Raw genomic sequence first — 23,437 nt, forward strand, 5'->3', positions numbered from 1 at the left:
TCGCTATCTGTGATGGTTTACGAAAAAAAAAAATTTAGGCATGATGAATGGCATGCACCATACATGCGATTGTTCCTCAAAAAATCAGAAGATGGCTGTGAAACCTTAGAGTGGCGTAACGTTTGTTTGTTGTTTCTTAAACTTTTTTTAAATCTTTGGCGGTAGATAGCGCCTTACCGAAGCACTTTTGGATAGAGGTAAGTTGGGTTAAATCGTCCTATTTTGATACCAAGAACCCCTGGTAGCGCGTTGTACAGACCTTTTAGGGACACCCTGTATAATGGCGCAAAGATTTTTGTTTACGGTGCATTTTAGTGCATGATGAAAGGTACGATATAGTAGAAAAACCACTTTTGAAAACGTTAAGTTAGCCCCCCCCTTTTTAAAAATTTTTTATGGCTTAACCGTAATGGCGCTAGCTTTAATTCAAGTGGCGCAATTGAGCGCATAACCAAATGTATCAGGTGACCTAGTTACAAGGACAAAATACGTACTGGGGGGGGCTACGTTCACTTGCCCCCCCCCAATGTTTTTTCAGATTTCTAAAAAACGATAATGGCGCAAGAGTTATTATCGGTGGCAATAATACGACTATCAAATCTCTCAGTGGGGGGGGCCAAGTTAACGGACCCCCTTTACCAAAAGTCTAAAATGGTGGTGCTAAGCTAACAGAGCCTTTAGCTCTTACAATGTATGTAGCCAACTACAGGTGGAGTCAGTCCGTGACGTGAAAGCGTCATCAGAACTTCCGCCGCACTTTTTCGCCACATGACGTTGTGTGCAGGGCACCATGACGTTATTGCGGAAAATAAGAGAGTTAAATCATCCTTTCGTGCCAGTTCTTCAGCCGGTATTCTGTGACTGCATAAACGAACCAACACTTGAACAAATATCTTCTGCAGGAGAATTCTTCTCTCCCTAGGCGTAAAATCGCTGTTGGTATCGGTACTGTTTGCCTCATTTTCCGACATTTCGGGCAGATCGAAGAATAAGTATAGACATTTCACCAAGGTCGACGGTACCGATACCTCCGACATCACCTACAACATTTAAAATTGAAAATTACGCATCGATCACCGCACTGCTAACTTGTATCAATGTAGTGTCTCCGGCGGCCAACAAGTTTAACGTCGACAGGAGCATCCATCCGTTACTTGATTCCTCGCAATTTTCTATCTCTAGGAATTTTGCTATTGCACAACTCGCCGCCTCGGTACTTTGGTTGGATGCCCGTTTTCGTATTTCGGATACCATTAACAGAGAGACTTGATGGCAAAAGGCGAGTATATCCCAAAATTTTTCATTCATATCACATGTTGGGCTTGACCCGAATACCTGACAAAAGGAAATTGTTATTATAGCTATTGCATGGCTAAATGAGACGGGCGGTTTTGGGTAAACTATTTTTAAAGCATATACCCAAGAGATAATTTTGTAAAGATGATAAAATATACATAATGTTTATGAAAATTGTAAAATAAAAATGTATTTATCAACCATTATGTCGATACGAAAAAGTTTTATAGACTATTAAATCTTAAATAATATTAAGCAAATTTTATTACACAATAATTGAAGTTCAGTGCCCTTAGATTTGCATAAAACGCTTTTTAAAAATCGCTACTTTATCTAGACGTCACATTTAACGGAAACAATGATATAATATTATCAATTATTTTTTATCGCATGGATAAACATGCGGATTAAATGTTCTACACCCCATAAACTTTGTTAAGCTCAAGAATAATTATAACACTTTGATATCGTCCTTAAGAATGTATTGTTGTTGTTTGGTATAGTGTGTTTTTTATCATACCTATTAAGCGCATATTCCCAATCGTAAATTATTTTTTCGCGCCCCCATCTGGGCCACTTTGTCAATGTGAGAGAAATTTATTTATCATATTCAAATTATAGTGAATATACAGGCTGATTCAAATTCGAAATAAATGACTTTTCTCCCTCTACACGATGCTAGTTTTAAATTTTAAATCCGACGTTTCGTCTCCGGTTAACCATCATCAATTTCGTTTTTTCTTATGGAAGTAATTTTTACTTTTTGCATCATCAAAATTTAAACTACCTACCTATCTCTTACAGTTCCCGAGATCCCCATGGTGGCTCTCGAATTTGAATCAGACTGTACAGGGTGTCTTTTGGGAGCTTTAGTTAAAAGTTTCTGGGAAAGTAAAATAGGAAGGTTTTTGAAAATTTGAACTTAGGAGTTACTCTGAAGGCCGAATCGATGTAAAATATTTTCAAAATGGCCGCACTTCCGGAAACACCGGACATAGATAGTAACTTCGTTATTTTAAATAGCAATCCCTATTTTTTATTGCATTTTTGGATTCTACGTGAAATTTCACTTCTTTTGATACCCCTATGTCGATATCTACCATTTATGGTTTTTAAGTTATTTTGACTTTAAGAAAAAAAATGGCGGATGCAGATGGTACCTTGATAATTGATTACTTGAAAACGGTTGTAGTCATGGCAACCTATTTTTATCAGTGCATAGAGAATGAATAGGGCTTTCTTTTAGTGCACTTAAGTTACGTACGATGGAGATCCAAACTTATAAAACTTCAAAGACTAAAAACTCAGTTTTTTTAAATGGAATGACCATTTTCTTACTATTGCATGATATAAAGAATCGATTTTCTTTTTTAGTAGTCGGGCAATTATTTTAAACAAATCTAGTGACACTAATCCATCACCCACTGTTATAGGTTAACATAAGTTTTTCAAAAATCGGAAAATGACTCGCAGTGGTTTCACCTATTTTGGAATTTAATTGTTATTTATGGTGAAATGGGCAGAATCGCGGCACGTGCTTTCCGTACATTCATTCGAAAACTGGAACGAAATTGTATGGATTTTGGAAATTTTGTACCCCTAATGCACTACAAACCGTTGAAGCACAAGTGATACAAAGCTCTACAAGAGAATATTTAAGAAAATGAATTGAATTGCAAATGCAAGATTAACAAAATAAATTCAATGCAAAATATAAAAAACTTCGTTGAAACATTTTTGGTATGGAATTGTTGCTAGAACAGATATCGCATTACCTCTCTTAATTTCCAGACTTATACGTTGTTTAAGAAATTCAGTTGAACGACTCTGTTTAGATTTTTCAAAAATTTTCCGTCCTATATCCTTAATAAATGAGTTATTTATTAATGAATTATTTAGACTAGAACTAGAATCAATGGTATTAAAGAATCCATTCCTTGATTTGTTTAAAATTCGATTGTTATAAAATCATGGCCAACTACTAAAAAGAAAATGCGAAAAAAAATGGCATCAATTCCGAGATCAATTCAATGAAATGGGAATAAATCAGAAACTGTTAAAGATAGCTATAGGAACATGTATAGTCAAAATATGCCAATTTCGATTCTCTATCTCATGCAATATTAAGAACATGGTCATTCCATTTAAAAAAACTGAGTTTATAGACTTTGAAGTTTCTTAAATTTGGATCTCCATAGGTGCGGTTGTACGCAACTTAACTTTTTTTTAAGTACACTCAAAGAAATCCTATTCATTCTCTATGCACTGATAAAAAAGGGTTGCCATGACTATAACCTTTTTCAAGTAATCAATTATCAAGGTACCAGCTGCATCCGCCATTTTTTTCTTAAAGTGAAAATAACTTAAAAACCAAAAATGGCAGATATCGACATATGGATACCGAAAGAACTGAAATTTCACGTAGAATCCAAAAATGCAATAAAAAATAGGGGTTGCCATTTAAAATAACGGAATGACTATCTACTTCCGGTGTTTCCGGAAGTGCGTACATTTTGAAAATATTTTACATAGATTCGGCCTTCAGAGTAACTCCTAAGTACAAATTTTCAAAAACCTACGTATTTTACTTTCCCAGAAACGTTTAACTAAAGCTCCCAAAAAAACACCCTGTATAGGTGGACGTGATATTACCCTACTACTTGTTAAACTTTTATGGATTCGGGTATTGATTTATGGTCAAAACTGCAGCCCGGTCTACTGTCCGCGCGAGAGGAGAAGAGGCCTTGTAACGGACTAGTTACACATGCAGGGTATAATTACCTCCCTGCGCTTCTAAAATAGAATTTAGTTCCTGCAGCACTGGTAAAAATGTTACTATAATAGTAATAATCTTTTGTAATGAAATAATTAAATCGACGGTTAACTCAGTAATAAATAAATGTAAAACTTTTAAATGTTGACTTATTGTGCTAACAATCCGGACAACAATGACAACGACTACAACAGACTTTTTTCTGTGATGAAAACAATACTTTACCTACCCACATATGGTGCAGAAAAGTGAAAATTGTACTATCTATATCGTAATCACTAATCACGGTTCCAACCTAATAGCAGGATTTTTTTAATTATTTGTAATTAACCAAACACCTGGTACAAATTCCTATTCAAAACAAATTTACACACCTCCCAAATGCCAAATAAACAATTTAAAACCCACACAAAAGACTGGCTGTACTGAATTAATGAGAAAAATAATAGAAATTCAGTTTATCATTTATAAAAAATACACAAATTTTTCACGGTATAAACCCGCGAATCGACCTCTTCGAGAGTATAAAAATGACTTCTAGAAAAAATCGTTTTTATACAAAATCCCCAAACGCCATTGCAACTTAGGGTTTTAACAGCAAACAAAAGCTCGACTGTCTTTAACCTTTTTACCGGTAGCCGTTTAGTTCATAATTTTGTTCGCACTTCATATAAACAAATTAGATGCACAAATTTGATTTAAAAACTGGTTTTTTTACGTAACTAGCCCCTTAAAAAAATTGAAACGCAATTTTTTGCACCTTAGACTCCAACGCTTTCGCGGAAACAATTTGTTGGGAAGTAAGAACAATAATTTAAGAGACCAACGAAGAAATGTCGCTACGTATTAATATGTTAACGCTTCCCGATACAGTTACAGTTAAAAACAAACCTGCCAGTCGATCTCCTCTGTCACGCAACGAAGCTCTCTTTCTGCACAAACCAACCACGTATTATTAATTTACTTATAATGTCAACGCGTAACAAATTTAGAAAGCACCCACGTCAATAAACTTAAGATTTCGGTTCGAACTTTTAATTAGTAATGAAGTTTTACGCGATCTATTAATCTCCGCGTTCACAATATGCAAGTTTGCACCGCAGGTTCGGCTAAAAAATCAATACGCGATCGACCGACATAGATTCTCTTCGAATATTTCAGTAAGAATGCTGCTCATTTCGACTCTTTTATCTACTTGAACATTAGTTTCTTATCTTAACGCGCATTATTTTTTCAAATATACCTAAGTTCTGTTCTCTTTCCTTATGAAGCGGTACACGTATAAAATTTCCTATACCAGCAAACGTATAAATTTAACAAAAAATTTTGAAAGCCCAAAGCGACCACCTGTTACACTTACACCCTTTACAAACTTTAAGGTCCTTAAATACATTTGAGGGTGTTCCAGAAACCCCCGAGGGTATAAGAGTCCTCTAAAGATCTTTAAAAAGCTCTCCACGAGTATCCAAAGATTTACAAAAGCTTATTATAGACGAATGTTCTGGAGGATGAGTTCTTGAATTGGCTTAAGAATCTTTGAAAACTCTTATGAGCCTTTCAAAATTCTTAATACATCTTAATTGTATTTAAGGAACGTGCTTTAAAAGCGTTTATAAATCCTTTAAAGTTCTTAACAGCATTTATAGGTATCTAACAGTCATTAAGAGCCTTTCAGAATCTCAAACAGTCTTGCGGAGACTTTTGGAGGACTTCTTTAAGAGCTTTTGTTTTTGAAAGCTTTTAAAATAAAACCTTTCAAGCACTTTCCAGTATTTTATTGTTTAACAGCGTTTTAGAGCTGAGCCTTTTAATAATTTCGCAAGGCCTTAAGAGCTTTCAAAACACTCACCAATATTCTCATAGATTTTGCAGGGCTTCAAGAGTGTCCTAAAGCCTTTCAGATCATTTTCCAAACTTTTTTAGTATGTAGGTAAGGCGCTGAACCTTTAAAAAGGCTTTATTTAATAGGCTTTACAAGTATATAACATTTTTGTCTTTACGTTTAAATTTAATTTTGTGAAAGGTTCTAACGTTAAGCCTTTGAAGCTTTGGAGATTGTATTGAACCTTAGAGTTCAGAACACTCATGTTTAGTCTCGGTCTTAATACTTTAAAATGTTTACTAGGTTTTTAGCCTTTAAGAGCTGACCTTTTAAAGTCTCATAGAATTTCTTAAAGCCTTCTAGACGATTTTTGAGACTTTACCTTTAAAAGGTTTTATAAAAATATAAGAGCTTGTAAAATATAAAATTTGACCTATTATAACATTTATGACGTTCTTAAATGGTCTGTAGGAATTTCCGAGAAATACCAGAGAGAAAATCACTGGCGCAAACAGAATTCAGCTATCTCTAACCGTTTGGCCGCTAGGGGGAGTTTCTTAAATTTAGCCGACTTCTTTAATGCCCCCTTTCTTTTTATTCAAGGTAAGTGAATGCGATAAAATTTTTCTTAGAGCACATTTTTATGTAGAATCCATCGCGGTACACAGTTTTTATACAGGCTGTTTGGTTTTTCTTCTGCGCCCCTAAACTTCATTTTTTCATACGGGCCACCCTATATATTTCCTAAATTTTGATGTATCACTTATTATATTTATATTAAATATTATTTGCGATATTGCATTTTATACATTAATAGTACATTATATACCAAGGTAGAGAAATCCAGTATTATTGCCTGAGCACCAAGTTTACAACCCGAGGCGCATAGCAAAAAGGTTTTAGTGAAAATTTGAAGTCTCTACCTATTGTAATTGCGGAGATCTCAGTCAGACAGCCAGCCATAACGAATAGCGTATTTTTTTTTCAAAAATGCGCTGAAAAGTAGACTAACAAATTTCATCGTCTGTTAAGCTTATTGATAATAATACCTATGTACTTTCATATGCAATTTGCGTACATCATAAAATGAGATTGGGTTACCAAAATTACTTATTTAGCGAACATGTGAATATAATGGGAGGACATCCGGAATTCCATTATATGTGCAGATATTCATTTTTTTAATCTCTGGTGATTACCTCCACTGATTCATCATGATTCTGATAAGCTCATGTCACTGTAATCCATTAGTACACAATCGCTTTTTCTATGAAATTTGCGTTAATGCTGAATTGACAAAACATATTTATTACAGATTAACCACAAGATAAAATGTGCTACTAAATATGACACTAATACTTTACAGTTTATGATCTGTCGACAGGAAATAATTTATTTAATTAGGGTTCCTTTGCTTATATGAAATTTAGTCCTTTCTAATTTTAGAACGGTACAGCTTTTGGTGATGAATTCAATTTAATGTGGCGACCTTCTCTTAAATATAAATAGATAGCACAGAGATATTCATTGGGAAATACACTACGTCAGTATATTTCAAGAGGATGACAATCATAATTACCTAGGGGTCAATCCAAAATATTCAGTATTTGTGAAAAAATGTTCTGTACTCATACTCATATTTTTTACGTACAGTCATTTTCGATCTTCTAAAATTTTACCAAAATTTCTACCCCAATCCAAGCAACAAAAATCCTCAGACATCAAACTTGGTAAGATCAGAGTAATCTAGAAGTAAAAATGATGTACCAAAGTAAGTCCATCTTTTATCGTGCCCCAAAATTAAAAAAGAAACTTTGTTTTCTTATTACACTATGTACAGGGTGGTCCGTCCAAATCGGACACTTTATTATGGAAACGCCATTGGCGTGTCTTCCATAACCCAATACTCTATTTTGTATTATTAAAGATAATTCATTTTGGCAAAATCTTTCTTAGAGCACTTTTTATGTAGAATCCATCACGATACACAGTTTATATACAGGGCGTTTAAAGATATGTGATCAATTTGCAAAATATGCATGTGGTTAATATACAAAAAATGGGGAACATCGTAATTCAATCTTTAGAAAACTTATGAAATCTAGCATGCTGTGTGCCATATCACACAGAAAAGACCTACATCAACTTGTTCTATGAAGATTTTGAAAAGTGGGTTTTTTGGGTTAGCCACGAGGCATCTTTCTAAATTGTGACCTAATTCTAACACACAGTCGGTGGGCCATAAGAGCATGCTCTTACCTTACAAAACAAGGGCAGCATATTATAAAGTTTATCTTCCTTTTCCGCATCTGTTAACGGATGAGGTGGATGTGTGTATTCGGAGAATAGCTTTTTCAGATGCATTAATCCGAGCTGAGTATGGGGTGATCCGGGAGGCCCTTCGGCAATATCCGAATTGGAGGTCGAAGAGATACCGACATTGGCACCTGCACCTCGCAACTTCCTCATGATATTCATTTTTTTAGGGCTTCACAGCACCTGTGATCAAGAGAGTTAATTAGTGCGATTACTTTTTCCGGTTTGTTTATAAACAAATGACGTAATTTGAAGTAAAGAACCTTTTTATCTGCCTTGCCAGCCATGAATAATACAAATAATAATTAAAATTAATTGTTACGCCACTGAGACGCAGGCATGATCATTGATTTTGTGTTAAAATGTTAAGGCCACTAAAATAAAATTCTAAGAAGGTATAGATTACTTTACCTAAAGAGTAATTAACCTTTATACACTTTCATTATACACAAAATACGCCCATCTTTTACAATTTTTGCGCTCTGTCAAAGGAGCCCATTATTATTTTGCGTTTTCTATGGCTTTACGTAGGCAAATCATTTGGGATGCATTTCTGACATTATTTTGTTTTCATACTTCGTATCGTTTACTTTATTCTGTACGTCACTCTTATTCCCTTCTCTTTACGCAAGCTACAATTATCCCACCACAGATGGCACCGCCGTACGAATACATTGGTCGCATTCGAAACTTTGGTAGCATTCAGATGCAGCAACTTTAGGATGTAATGTGAAGAACCAAAAATCACTAAACATTTTTTTTTTGTTTTTGATATTGATAGTACAATTAATTATCTAATTAATAATCTAATTAGCTCTAAACTGGATGTTGTCATTTCACTGAAACGAAAATCATGGTCCCCCTGGCCGGAAACGCCCGGAACATAGTTTTATTAATAAAAAACGAAGAAAAAATGGGAAAATGTTGTGTTTTTCACATTTGACTTCGAATATCTCGTTAACTATTCCTCTGAGGGAAAAAATGAATAGAAATGAACTTCTTTAGAATAAAATTTTCTATAAGATACAGTTGGTCCGGAAAGCTCATTTTCAACTGTTATTGTTTTTTATGGAAAAATGTCAAAAAGTACTCTCGAAAATTAACACTATGTTACTAAGTAAAATTCATCCGATCTTTTTGAAAATCCGTATTTCTTTTAATAGCAAAACAATATGACAAACCAGATCACCGCGGTAGGTTTCATAGTAATTGATTAATTAAATAAACAAGTAAAAAAAGGAGATGTGTTCAAACTGGGGACTACAAGAGCGTTCTCAATTTTTTTTAAACATAGTTTAACCCTAAAACAATCTTTTCCAATAAAACTGTCCCGATGATTCTTGCAAATCGACGGACATTAATGAAATGTGTGGTTACTGGTTATTATTAACAGTAAAATGGTATATAAGTAAGATGGATAGGGTTAAACGTAATCCCCTGCTCATGACCATATTTGGCGTATGGCAAAAAAAGTCAGTGTGTACTGAAATTTATAACATGCAAATTTGTAGCACGAGCACGAATTTCAGTATTTATCACTTCGGCATCGATATTGGAACCCAACAAAGGGATCTTTATGTAGTAACAGATAGCCAGGCCACAGGTTCCCTCTGTTCAAAGAACTAAAAACTTATTAAAAGTTCAGAAGGAATGGTATCCTTTGATACGGCTCCTGTCGAATGAAAAACCTTGAAGTAAATAACCCACTTTGCAGGGGTATCAGGAAGAAGAAAAAACTCATCTGCATATACCTACCTACACTGCCACCGTGAGGCATAGCCGCATAGGTAACTGGTCAAGGCAAAGGTCGTTCGGGGGAATGCGAAGATGCACCCAGGAATGATTTCTTGTAGGATATTGACATCCTAAGCCTAAGGGAATGAAAGCAAAAGTAGATTACAATTAATCATTTAGCCCTCGGTACACAAAAACCTTTAATATAAGAATCGGGCCATCTGGGAGAGAAATAATTATAATAAAATCCAGTGTTGATGGAAATTATTATAGTATGTACTATTATAAACCAAAAGTAACCGAGGTATTTCATAGAATTTGGGGAACTACCCATATAGTATCTATACTTAATTGCAAATAGTTGCACAATATTAAATTAAGAAATGGTAGTGATCCCCACCTATCTTATCATCTCTCAATTTCCTTCCTTATATAAACGAATACAAATCTGTACCCTTGCAAGTATACTTTTAGGTGCAGCGTGAAACAACAGTAAACATTATGGAAAAGTTATATCGGAACCATGGACCCTGGGAATTTGAGATATCGAATATTGCAAATTTACCGGATCACACCAATTTGCACGAATTACAGACGATAGGGGAACTCGGTCAAAATAGCAGTTCAAGGACTGAAGAGCTTCGAACTATACAGCTACCTTTTTGTGTAGTAAACGAAGAAGTTCGTAATTTAACCTCGAAATATACAGGATGTTACAAGAAATTTGTTTCAGGTCGCACAAAAGTATTGGGCTTCCGTCACTGACTCTTTATCGCAGCCTATACGTTCCAGCCAAGAACTACAAGCTGCCATAAAAAGTTACAATAAGAGAGTGAAAGAATTTACAGCGCTTCATCATTTTTTACAGGTAGGTAAATTTCCTGTGGAAAAATCGTTACTTATTTATCCCCAAGGTTTTAGGTCAAAGTGAACAGGAAATCTTCTTCACGGATCTTCTTCCAAAAATAATTAAATTGGCGCTAAGACTACCAGAATTGATACCTACAGACATACCGATTTTAAGTATAGGATCTTGTAAATCGCTTAGCATCAGCCAGCTGCAAGTATCATCTTTGCTAGCAAATGCCTTTCTGTGCACTTTTTGGAGTGCCAGAGCTTGTCCTGACATTAATTTTGATAAGTGAGTACCTGAATTTGATTTTTCTACTCTACACGTGTACAGATGATGATACAAAAATGAATTACCTAATGGGTAATGGTACCCAAAAAACCTGACTTTTTTTAAATAAAAACCTTTTTTAATGTCTGACTCCCGCATTTAACAGTGGTATATCGTTCTTGATACACTTAAAATTTTAGAGGTACTTAATTCAGTTTTGAGGTGTTGGTTTATGATTCATCCAGTACAATTAAAAGTATAATTTCTATAATTTTCTCTGGTGCACATTTGTAAACCACATTGAAAATAATTGTGTACTGCTCTTGTTAACAAAATACTCAATATACAGTGCTATTTAATGAGAAGTAAATATAGGGTAATGGTACCCAAAAACCTGACTATTGTTTTTTCCTATGTCTACTTTTAAATGACTCTTCTGAAGGGCGCCTTATTTTATGCAACCAAAATAACTTCTTAAAACAAATAAAGATCTGGCTGTCACATTAATTAATTTGAATATTGTTGGTTTGGGTTGAGTGTGATGCATTGAACGGACGAAAAAGTTGATATTGTCAATTGGTATTTTGCCAGTAATAGTTTAAGGAGCGTAAGAGATTTCTTTTCTGTTAAGCCAAAGCAACAATATTCAAACTAATTAATATGACAGCTAGATGTTTATTTATTTTAAAAAGTTATTTTGGATGCATAAAATTAGGTGCCCTTCAGTAGCAATTTTGTCTTTTCAAAGAAGAAATTTATTATTTGTTATGAATGTTTGATCTTTAAAAATTTTTAACTTTGTAATTAAATACTTTTTCTTAAATTTAGCAAAATAATCGATTTTGAACAAAATTAATCGCCGACTAGATTTTTGTAGAAAACAATTATTGTCTGATTATGCATTTATTTGTTATAGATTATTTAATTCCCACGACAGACCCAAACGCGAAAAGTGCGTTTTGGAAAAAATCAAATCGTTATGTCATTACTTCGAAAGGGTTACTTATAAAGGTGTCCATATCATTTTTTTTATAAACAACTTTTATACATGTACTTTTAGAACCTGTCAGCGTTATTACTTTCGAAAGACGGCACTTTGCAAATGAAGAGCTGCCTCAATGGCACAATTTGAATAACACTTTGAACCAGAGAGAAATCCACATAACTTCGGACGGTCTCATTGAAAGTAATTCGGATGGTTTTTTGCAAGTGGATTTTGCCAACAAGTAAGGGTCCCACATTAAAAGCTCGTCACAAAAATAATTTTAGGAATGTCGGTGGTGGTGTTTTAGCTTACGGTTGCGTCCAAGAAGAAATTCGATTCATAATCTGTCCAGAACTTATTGTAAGTCGACTATTTACCGAACAGTTGGGTTCAACGGAAGCATTGATTATTACCGGTTGGTAATTGTATTAAAATTGAACGGCTTTAATCTAGTTATTTAAAGGAGTGGAACGTTTCAGTGATTACAGTGGATATGGGGACACTTACACTTGGACAGGTGATTATCAAGACACGACACCACTAGACGCATATGGTCGTAGACGTACAAGTATTGTGGCAATTGACGCAATTCGATTTACAAAACCCTCGGAACAGTACAAACCAACTAACATGCTGCGAGAATTAAATAAGGCGTATGCTGGTTTCTATACAGTTCTAAAACAACCACCGCCAGTTGCAACGGGCAACTGGGGATGCGGTGCTTACAAGGGGGATCCCAAATTGAAATCGCTTTTGCAAATTATGGCATGCGGGGTTTGTAACAGAGACATAGTCTATTTCACCTTTAACGATGATCAGCTTGCCAAAGAAATATTGGAGATGATCAATTTTATTGTCCAAAATGCGATTACTATTGGTAGGATTTCAATAGACTATGTCATTTTGATTAAACCTCGTCTTTTAGGTCAGCTATGGAAATATTTATGTCGGTTTTCGGACACAAAGTTAAAACCTAGTCGTTTATACACCTTTCTACAATACATACACGAATATTCCGAAGAGGATTTTCATAATTTCACAGACAAACATTTGGAAAATAGAATTTCCAAAAATGTTCAAAGAAGCACCTTAAAAAGCGATGAAGTGGTTGATGAAGATTGTTCAATATTATTTATGAATCTCTTTCAAAACTAAGTGTCAATATTAATATTTTGTTAATTACTTTTATGTTATACTGAGTGCAATATTATAGCTAATAGCGTGTAGAATATACCTGTGCCTACAATATTCGATTTGTTTTGGTTATGATGTTTTTATGTAAATAGTTGAAGTACTGCGTTTTTGTGAACAATACAAATAAACCCAATGGTATGTAGGCTGACTTAAAGCAGTGATCCAAAAATAAACGTGCAACCGCACTCACAGACGATTCAATACTGAGACCCCCACTCCGTATTTCGGATGAGCAACATACAATGGATAGGGTGAGCTACACGGAAACTTGAATCCTATATGCCTTAAATGCTGTAAATCAAATTAAGAACAATTTATACTATATGTACTATTAGGTACTTTGTATGCTAGATGCTGCTATTATTGATTAAACAATATAAATAATTATTAAACACGATTCCAAGAGACATTGTTCATAATAAATAAATAAAATCGACAATTGGACCTTCGATTTATGATGCTTAAATACCTTTAAACTCCTGACGCCACGCCCACCTCCAAAAGGTTCATAACACAATATCTTATTTTACGGTGGGGGGGGGGGGGGGGGGATCAAGAATACCCCCAGACCCTCCGGTTTTATATTCTAACCTAAAAATAATTTAAAGTCCCACCATTGTTCAAATAAATAAAAATCCGACCATCGGACCTCCAATTTCTGAGGCATAAATACTCCTCAAACTCCTGACGCCACGCCCACCTCCAAAAGGTTCGGAACACAACATCATATTTTACTGAGGGGTATTCCAGACCCCCCGTTTTTATATTCTACCCCAAAAAGAATTAAAGGTCCCACCATTGGTCGAATATCTAAAAAAATCGACAATCGGGCCTTTAATTCCTGTAGTTTAAATGCCCCTCAAACTCCACCCCCAAAAGGTTCAGAAGACAATATCTTCTTTTACTGGGGGTTAGTTCAGACCCCCGCCGCCGTCCTAAACGCCATCTCCTAATTTTCCCTAGGGAAAATTGCCGCTACGAATTTTTAAATCTTCGACTGACTATCCAAAAACGACCTTGTGCTTGCACTTGGCACCCCCTTCCCCTCGCCCCCCGAGGCTGCCGTTCCGAACCGAACAAGATTATAGAATTGCGCATCCGTAACTGATACGGAGTCTATCCAGAAATACCGACCCCACAAATCCGATAACTTCTCCAAGTCCAGAAATGCCCCCCCCCCCCCCCCCCCCCCCATGGAATTTTATAATACAAATACTACGCCAATATCTGTCAGATTATTGAAAAAGATGCAGGTTTTATTTTTCCAATTTTCCGTCTTTATTATGCAAAAAATTGAAAACTAATAACCGTTGATTGACGTAAAAAATTTTTTACTACAAAAAACCTTAATACATTTTTGCTCTAAAATAATTTGGGGAGCCAATAATCGCATGTTATAAATTTTACATTGAAATCCCTATGATGCGTTACGCAAGTCACCACCCTGTATATAGAAAACTATCATCAATTTGTGAAATTTTTTTAATTTCATTTCATGATGCTTTTAGTGTAAGAGCCAGTGCTAGGCAACCTGTATGTAAATTATAAAATCTGAAATTTTGCCCAGCGAGTCTCTGATGCCAACCATCCATGAGTATAATACAAAACTTTATTTTATAGCAGAAGCAATAGAAATCATAAAACTTCTGAAATTCATGCTCCGTGTCCTAGTTTTAATAAGAACGACTGATGTCATTAGAATGCATAATCATTTGTTTCACTTTATGTACTCTTACTCTGTTAAAAAGAGACTTGGCCTACTCATTCAAACCTATTAAAACTTCAATTTAAAAATCCAGTTAAAAGTTCTCCTAGCAAAAAACACCTTAGCAATCTCTTGGCCCTCGGAAGTCTAGAAACATTTTTTAAACATGCGTTAAAAAGTTTCCTGAGAATATCTCTGATATGTATAAATGCAATTATAGGCAGTATCAGAATACTTATTCCAAAAACGTATCAGGTAGAAGCCTTTTTATTAATACGCTAAACGATCACAATTATGGCTACCATGTGCAAAAAATCTGATGAAAAAATTACAGACCTAAAGCTATCCTCATAATTAACCTTTATCAATTGTTGCAAAATAATCTGTGATTTTTCGTTTCGATTTATTGATGGCAACGGGTTCGTGATCAACTTCCATTTTTTCGACCTCTTCCTCTTTGCTTTGCTTTACCTCCACGTCCCGTGATTTTGGTTCACTTCGAGTTAATTTATCTAATGTAGTTAATAGGGACATGCTTTCTTTTCTGTCAACATCTGCTCTGTGAGTACTCGTCTCTTTACCATCGATCTCATCGATTAAACGAATAACATCGACCGCATCCTGACTGACGTTATCTTTAGTTGCTTGTGCCGGTGGGCTTTTCACGAATCTGGGTAGCTTTGTGTTTAGATCATCAGGTTGTGACGACTCGATGATATCAGTGTCGCTGTCAGTTTGCGAGGACGCGATAACAATGTTGTCGGTTTCGCCAGGATCCAATCGGACGTCTTCCGCTTTTGCAGAGGTTGAGGGACTTTTACTTGATACGTAATTGGCGTTGGACGTAGAAAGGTCCGGTTTTTTACGAAAGCAAAAGTAATCTTTTAGGGAACGTTGGTTTTTGCTATCGAAATGTGCTTGCTGAATGTACGAAAATAAATGTTTCGGTTTTAAATTACTTTGCTCAAAGCGGCATAGGTACCTCCATAGTTGGGCTATAACAAAACAAAAATGGCTTATAACACCAACAGGAAGTAAAGCCAACCTACCAATCGTGACATCATTTGTTGCAAGAAATTGATACATCTCGTAGATGTTATTACGTAATTCAACGTCACCAAAAGTAAAATAGACAATATCTCGTCGTGCTGCATTGCTAGCCATTAGTTGAATGAGTAATTTTAGATTTGGATCTCCGCGAAAGGCTCCACACCCCCAGTTACCTGTAGCAACCGCAGATAGTTGAGAGTCAAGTCTCGAATGAAATCCAACGTAAGCCTTGTTGACCTCTCTAAGAATTGATGAAGGATTATATTGCTCTAGGGGATTTCCAAAAAACAAGGCGTCTATCGCTACAATTGAGGTGCGCCTGCGTCCAAAGTGATCGTATGGTGTATTGTCATTGTAGTTACCAGCCCACACGAATGTGTCACCATATCCAGTATATTTGCTGTATCGTTCTGCTCCTAAAATTAAACATAATAGACATCCAGTAACCATAAACATTAAACAGTATAGAAAACAGAGCTTTGTAATACAATTTTATTATATTCGTTATGGCTGGCTGGCTGTCCGGATGAGATCTCAGCAATTACAATAGCTAGAGACTTCAAATTTTCACTAAAAGTTTTCTGAGGTAGTGTAGATGTGCAGGCTCTAGTCTATTTTGAGTGAGATTGTGAGATCGATAATTTAAGAAAATAATTTCGATATGGTTTTCGGAGGTGCTATAATTTTACCGTTAGATAGCGCTACCAGTATAACAACTTAATTATTAGCGCATTTTTTTTTAAAATACGCTATTATATTCATTATGGCTGGCTGACAGGCCGTCTGGCTGAGATCTCAGCAATTACAATTGCTAGAGACCTTAAATTTTCACTAAAAGCTTTCTGTTATAGTGTAGATGTGCACGTTCTAGTCTATTTTGAGTTAGATTACTCGCGAGATCAATAATTTTAAACTTTACTAATGAAATACTGATCTGCATTACCAAAAATGCGCTTTCATCATGCATATGCTGATTTACAACTTGTTTATTATAATTTTAACATCAGAATAGATAGAAAATTTAGCAAAATTTTTTTGTGAAGTTAATCTCCAGTTATTCGCGACCGAAAGTGTGAGGTTTTCATATAAAAGATCAATGTTTTTAATTGGTTATTTGCGAAAAACTCAAAAAGTATGCATTTTATTACAAAAACTATGGTTTTTTATTTTTTTAATAATCCTGTATGACCAATATGATCCGAGTTGGGCCTTGTTGAAAGTTATCTCTTGTTCGTCAAACGCTAAATTAGAGTTTCACGGCAAAACTATGCATTTTTCTAGAAAAACTTGTAGAATATTTTTTAAAGTATTTAAAAACCCCTTTTGTCTTTTTTTTTAAAACAAACTTTAGCATGAAAGTGAGTTACAATGAAAATAAGGTAGATCAGTACTTTATTCAGCCAAAAAATCTGCGCAAGCAGCCCCCTAATTAAAATTAGTCCTTCCCCTTTTCCAGTTTTCTCTAATTACTAGAGCTAGGATGATTTTGTATCTTTTTTCTGAAAGTCTGAGACATTGCTCTGTTTTATATATAAACTTGTTTCAGGATAAATTAAATCAAATGACAGCATCTTGTTGGTGCATTTCTTTGCATTCTTTGCCATTTTTTGCTAATTTTATCATATCTTCAACATTTTTTTTGTGTTTTACTTTAAATTTTTTGCATTTTTCAGGAATAGCGCTAATTTTTTTTGATATTTTACGGTTTTGTCTTGGCGAACTTATAAACCTTTACCTATACACTATTTAATGTATATACAGAGCGATTCAAAAAGAATATCGCCACTTTTAAAATTCGAATTTTAATTAAAGAAATAAAATAGAACGATGGGTTATTTCAAAATGAAGAGCATTCAAGTAAGTTTTTTCCACTAGAAAATAGGTTCATAGTGATATTTACATTTTTGAAATCAGAAAAAAATGCACTATCAAATGACACAAAAAGTAACAATCACTTTCAGAATAATGTAACGGAAGCGCTCCAGACATGACGTCACCTTTGGCGCTCTGGAATTTTCTACGCGCGCGATAGTGGGATTTGTGTAGGAATATTCGAGACTGTACGCCAATGTTCTGGACTTACATTGCTTGCGTGTATAAATGGTTGCGGACCGAACATCGCGGCAGTCTACTACCGAACGAGATCGAGTACAGATGAAACATAGAGCGCGGAAATATAAATTGCGAAGTGTGTGATATAAATAGTCGATATAAATTGTACGGTTTTTATAGTGTTTTAATTTTGTTTAATAAATATTGATATAAATCGAACCCGAATTTATAAATCACGTTATAATAACAAACAAAGTTGATTATGGTTAACCGGAGATGAAACGTCAGATTTAAAATTTAAAACTAACATCTTGTACTGAAAAGGAAAAAAGTGGCCATAGTAATGTGTTATTTATTTTGGCTGTATACTATTTTTTTCACTACTAGTACTTGACGTCCTCTAAATTAACCGATTATATTCCTAAGAAAATGAACAGTTTGACGGAATTTATTGTTTATTAATTTTACATGTCAATCATGTGGGTGAAAGTAAAATTCAAGCAGGCCGTATTTTGATCTGTCATTGGGATATTTTAAAGCAGCAATTTCGTTCGAATCTTTTCAAAATCCGACAATTTTAAGTATGTAATTTCTCTGGAAATCCTGGTGACAATTATTCATTTTATTAACCACTTTGAACAATTGGCGACAAAGCCTACTTTAAAAAGGTAAATAATCATGTCATCAGAGGCTAGTAGTGAAAAAACGTTTCAATGTATACAATGCAATATTGCAAATAATATTTAATATAAATATAATAAGTGAAGACATCACAATGTAGGAAACTTTATGCTCTTTTCAAAAACTCCAAAATATACAGTTTGGTCCATATGAAAAAATGTAGTTTAGGGTCGTATAAGACAAACCAAACACCCTGTATAAAAACTATGTATCGCGATGGATTCTACATAAAAGAAAGCTTTTGGCAAAATCAATGATCTTTAATAATAAGAAAGTTATAGGGCATTAAGGAAATAGACTAAATTCGAGAAACGCCCCCTACCGTCCAAACCAATAGAGATAGCTGAATTCAGTTTGCGCCAGTGATTTTCTCTTTAAAATTGGGCTCCAGATGCCCAGGTCCACTTTCTTTATCTCTTAAAAGATACACGTCGCGTATTTATAGCACAAAAACGCATTATTAGGGCTGTGGTTGATCTTCCAAGTGCAGCTTCTTGCCGAACTTCATTTAAACAATTGAAAATTTTAACTCTACCCAGTCTTTTTATATAATAATAATAATATATATTTCTTTGACAATTGTTTTACAATTATAGAATATACTGCGCCTCTGTACATACGTGGCGAAACATAAATGATTTCAATAAAAATAGCCATATTTACAGCGCAATGAGTACAAGGAATGGTGACAATTTGAGCATACCCACTCACCGAACAACTCATGAGAGAGGTTAGTACTATAATTGCATCAAAGTATTTAATGCTATACCAAAGGCAATAAAACAATCAAGGAATCTTCAATTGTTTACAAAAAACTTAAAATTATATCTACTTGAAAAAAATTACTACTCCGTTGGCGAGCTTGATGCGAATTAAACCGGACACACTACCATTTTATTTTCCTCAATGTATAACATTTGTCCTTTTTTCTAATATTCTACATTCATGACAATGCCAATGTAAATGAATTTTATTCATGGCAATAAACTATTATTATTATTATTAAATAAAGGATGTTTCCACAAGAAAGTGTCCAATTTAGACCACCCTGTACATTATGGTGTTCCTCAAGGTAGTGTGCTGGGGCCAACCCTATTCTCAGTATTTGTAGCGGAGCTTCCTACTGTATTACAATCTGGATGGAATGTACATCAATATGCCAATGATACACAATTCGCAGGTGTCCTGTTTGTTAAGTGAAACTAGCAATCTTCTTGAAGAGATAAATATGGAAAATATTATTGAATTGTCATAAAACAACAGATAGGCCTAAACCCTGAAAAATCTATTATGTGGATAGGTACCAAGAGCGATAAAAAACGTTATCAGCTAACCAAATAACTGTAAATACGAGTGTTGTTAAAATAAGTGTTCCCTTTTTATGAAATCTACCATTATGGGTTTTTGTAATAATGTGATACGTCAAAATTAACGTAGTATGCAATGTAATATGAAATCTGTAGTTTTTCTACTTAATGGAATCTGAATCTAAAACTACCTACGTGCTATAATTAATAAAATAACTGCTTCCTTATTCCAACACAGACATTTAATTTTACCCTCGATTTTACCTATTATAATTAAAGCTTCTGTCGCGCCAAGGTGTTCTGTAAACAAACGGCTCACAATAAGCTCTGGGCAAACCATAAATCGGATTTCTTCTTGAACACACCCGTAGCCTAATACACCACCACCTATGCTTCTAATAATAAATATAAATTATTACAAATTAATTTAGTACATTTATAAATTCTTACTTATTGGCAAAGTCAACTTGCAACAATCCATCACCATCGTCTTCAATAAAACCATTACTTGAAATATGAATTCTAATGTTACCTAGATTGTTCTCTAATCGATCCCATCTAGGCAAGTGCGATCTAGGAAAGAACTTTCGTTCGAAGGTAACAATTCCCACCGGTTCTACGGAAAAAACACCGCTGCAAACAAGTGAAACTTTCCTAATTTCTTACCAACAGTCAAAACTCTTCTAAAATAATGACAAATGCATTTCAATTTCTCCGCCACAACTTCATTAAAATCGGACCGAAAATGCGATGAAAATAACCTGCAACCCAATTTAATGATCCCGAAATCTTTACCGCAAACTTACCCCGAAAAGTTGATCCCTGGATACGTAAGTGCTACCTCCTCACGCCAGGGAAAGGTACACAGAAAGCCATTTGCTAACAGCGAAGCTATTTGGAGTTGACTTAGACTAATCGATTTGCACGACCCCTTCTTTAATAATGGTAAATTACCCGGTAAAATCTCGGGCAATTGTAGAGCTAATCGTATTATTCCCGGTAGGAGACTCTCGAAGAACTCTTCACTTTCTTCATTCTCTAGAACCTTAACAATATTAACTCACAATAGCTCGCAGTTAAGGGAGGAACTTACTTCTTCAAAGAAATAGTGTAACGCGGACAATTTGGGTAAACGAGTGTTGTACTTGTTCAAAACCATTTCAAGTTGTTTACTCGAGCTTATAGGTTGCAGTAGTGCTTCCTGAATTATTTCCCATCGTAATTTGGGAGTTTCACTGCCGTTACTCTAATGGGACATTGTTAAGTACGGGTGCATAGTTCTACGCATACCTACATTTTTTACAGTTTGTAAGTTCTTTGGCGAATATGGCATGTGGACATGGTCGCTATCCCAGTGATGATTTTGTGTGCTGATATGAGGTTTGGGAGGTGATTTCAATGAGGCAGGTAGCTGGTAAAGGACACTGTGATAACGTGAGGCTATTATCGGAGGAAGTTCGTAATTCCAAGGGCCCTGAGAGCCGTACATTGCCTCCATGCTTGTTCCAAGATATTTTGTCGAGCCTTTAACACAGTGATTTATTAATTCGCAGTATAAAGGATATAACTAACCTGCCATTAGGTACAGTCCAATGATACATTCATTTTCTGAAGTAATACATTATGACCCTATCATAGACAAAATGTGGTTTGTCAATGGGGATTTACGATAATTCTACCGGTTTAACCGGGTTGGCAAATTTTGCTATGGTTACAATTATTGCGACAATTGTTTCTATGGTGATTTCTACCAACCCGGTTAAAACAGTTAAATTATTAGTACATACTTTATATGCTCACAATCATATTTATTTATTTACGTTCACAATTCACAGAATATTTTGATTTTTGACAGATTTATCAAGACAACGATTTATAAGAATAGAGTCAAACGCGCCTCAGGAACCAGTGGCGACAACTTATCATAATCCGCCATATTGGAGCTAAAAAATTGATTCCGGGATCAATAGGTATACCTTGGCTTCTCAAATTGTGACTGTAGAATATAATAAATGTCAGATTCATTTAAAGATTCTCGTTCAAAACTAACGGCAGAAATGATCGTTTAAAACTTTGCAGGACAACCTATGGGGAAACCACTGTCTCCCAAATTCAAAAATTTCGACCAAAAATTCTGACAGCGCCAATCGATAGCGTAGCGCTGGTCGAGACCTTTCCAACGAGGGGTCGGACGCACCGTTCTCGAGATATTACGGTTGAGAATGTTTTGTCGAAACTTCAAACCGTAATATCTCGAGAACGGTGATAGATATGCCTTCCAACCCCTCGTTGGAAAGGTCTCGACCAGGGCTATCGATTGGCGCTGTCAGAATTTCGACCAAAAATTCTGACAGCCCTTTTTTACCAAAATTCGACTGCACCAAAATTTCTCGGGAAAAAACTTTTTCTTATTAATTTTGGTGCGTAGAATCCAAAACGATTCGTACTTTATCGATTAGACGTCTCAATCAAAAGTTATGTGCAAAAAACCAATTTCGGCAAAAAATTCAAAGGGCTGTTGAAATTATGGATTCTACAGGCCACATTCTATAAGAAAATATTTTTTTCCGGTCGATCTGAGACAATTTTTTTTTCGGGGCTCAAAAAAGGCAGTGTAATAACCTTCCTTTTTTACCAAAAATCGACTGCACCAAAATTTCTCGGGAAAAAGTTTTTCTTATTAATTTTGGTGCGTAGAATCCAAAACGATTCGTACTTTATCGATTAGACGTCTCAATCAAAAGTTATGTGCAAAAAACCAATTTCAGCAAAAAATTCAAAGGGCTGTAACTTTTGATCTAGTAGCTCGATCTTGGAACTGTTTGAAATTATGGATTCTACAGGCCACATTCTATAAGAAAATATTTTTTTCCGAATTCCGGTCGATCTGAGACAATTTTTTTTTCGGGCCAAAAAAAAAGAGAATGTATAAACCTTCCTTTTTTATCAAAAATCGACTGCACCAAAATTTCTCGGGAAAAAACTTTCTCTTATTAATTTTGGTGCGTAGAATCCAAAACGATTCGTACTTTTTCGACTAGACGTCTCAATCAAAAGTTATGGGCAAAAAACCAATTTCCACCAAAAATTCTGACAGCGCCAATCGATAGCCCTGGTCAAGACCTTTCCAACGAGGGGTTGGAAGGCATATCTACGACGCACCATTCTCGAAATATTACGGTTTGAAGTTTCGACCAAAAATTCTGACAGCGCCAATCGATAGCCAGCTTTTTCTGTGCCACTGGAAAGGGTCTAAAAACCACCCGGAACCTAAGAAATTGATGAAAAAGCACTAAAGAGGCTTTGGATCCTAGAAAGTCTGCTTATCGTAGAGTCTTCGAACAACCAAAAATTCTCGGGAATTTTCAAAAGCTTCCTCATAGACCTATGTACCAGAGCTTT

The 23,437-nt window shown here is 35.1% G+C and overlaps 3 protein-coding genes across 5 annotated transcripts in view; 1 reads left to right on the forward strand and 2 right to left on the reverse strand.

The window, feature by feature from the left end:
- The window catches only part of LOC116178583 (WD repeat and FYVE domain-containing protein 3), a 51,133-nt gene extending 42,322 nt beyond the window's left edge, over window positions 1-8,811 (reverse strand). For both annotated transcript variants that reach the window (XM_031498127.1, XM_031498126.1), the window contains exons 1-4: window positions 8,619-8,811; window positions 8,151-8,390; window positions 1,090-1,335; window positions 689-1,040 (exon numbers count right to left, since the gene is read on the reverse strand). In XM_031498127.1, the coding sequence (XP_031353987.1) occupies window positions 689-1,040; window positions 1,090-1,335; window positions 8,151-8,369 (817 nt within the window). In that variant the 5' untranslated portion in view covers window positions 8,370-8,390; window positions 8,619-8,811. The remainder of the gene's footprint in view (window positions 1-688; window positions 1,041-1,089; window positions 1,336-8,150; window positions 8,391-8,618) is intronic.
- A 1,129-nt stretch (window positions 8,812-9,940) lies between these two features.
- LOC116178585 (poly(ADP-ribose) glycohydrolase-like) lies at window positions 9,941-13,665 on the forward strand. Its single transcript, XM_031498131.1, has 8 exons — window positions 9,941-10,622; window positions 10,675-10,809; window positions 10,856-11,082; window positions 11,978-12,072; window positions 12,122-12,287; window positions 12,331-12,461; window positions 12,510-12,923; window positions 12,972-13,665. The coding sequence occupies exons 1-8, from the start codon at window positions 10,443-10,445 to the stop codon at window positions 13,199-13,201; spliced, it is 1,578 nt and encodes a 525-aa protein (XP_031353991.1). The 5' UTR covers window positions 9,941-10,442; the 3' UTR covers window positions 13,202-13,665.
- Window positions 13,666-15,196: 1,531 nt separating this feature from the next.
- On the reverse strand, window positions 15,197-21,945 carry LOC116178584 (poly(ADP-ribose) glycohydrolase). Of its 2 annotated transcripts, none has more exons than XM_031498128.1 (10): window positions 21,823-21,945; window positions 21,608-21,664; window positions 21,330-21,559; window positions 21,129-21,281; window positions 20,842-21,080; window positions 20,702-20,796; window positions 20,486-20,651; window positions 20,300-20,430; window positions 15,995-16,411; window positions 15,197-15,940 (listed from the first exon to the last, which is right to left on the reverse strand). In XM_031498128.1, exons 2-10 carry the CDS (start codon window positions 21,612-21,614, stop codon window positions 15,300-15,302), a joined length of 2,079 nt encoding a protein of 692 aa, XP_031353988.1. In that variant the 5' UTR covers window positions 21,615-21,664; window positions 21,823-21,945; the 3' UTR covers window positions 15,197-15,299. The 2 variants fall into 2 exon arrangements, with proteins under 2 accessions (XP_031353988.1, XP_031353990.1); XM_031498130.1 differs by having other exon boundaries at window positions 21,836-21,923.
- Window positions 21,946-23,437: the final 1,492 nt, after the last annotated feature.

Source organism: Photinus pyralis, unplaced genomic scaffold (genome assembly GCF_008802855.1).
Source record: "Photinus pyralis isolate 1611_PpyrPB1 unplaced genomic scaffold, Ppyr1.3 Ppyr1.4_LG8, whole genome shotgun sequence".
NCBI classification, from domain to species: domain Eukaryota; kingdom Metazoa; phylum Arthropoda; class Insecta; order Coleoptera; family Lampyridae; genus Photinus; species Photinus pyralis.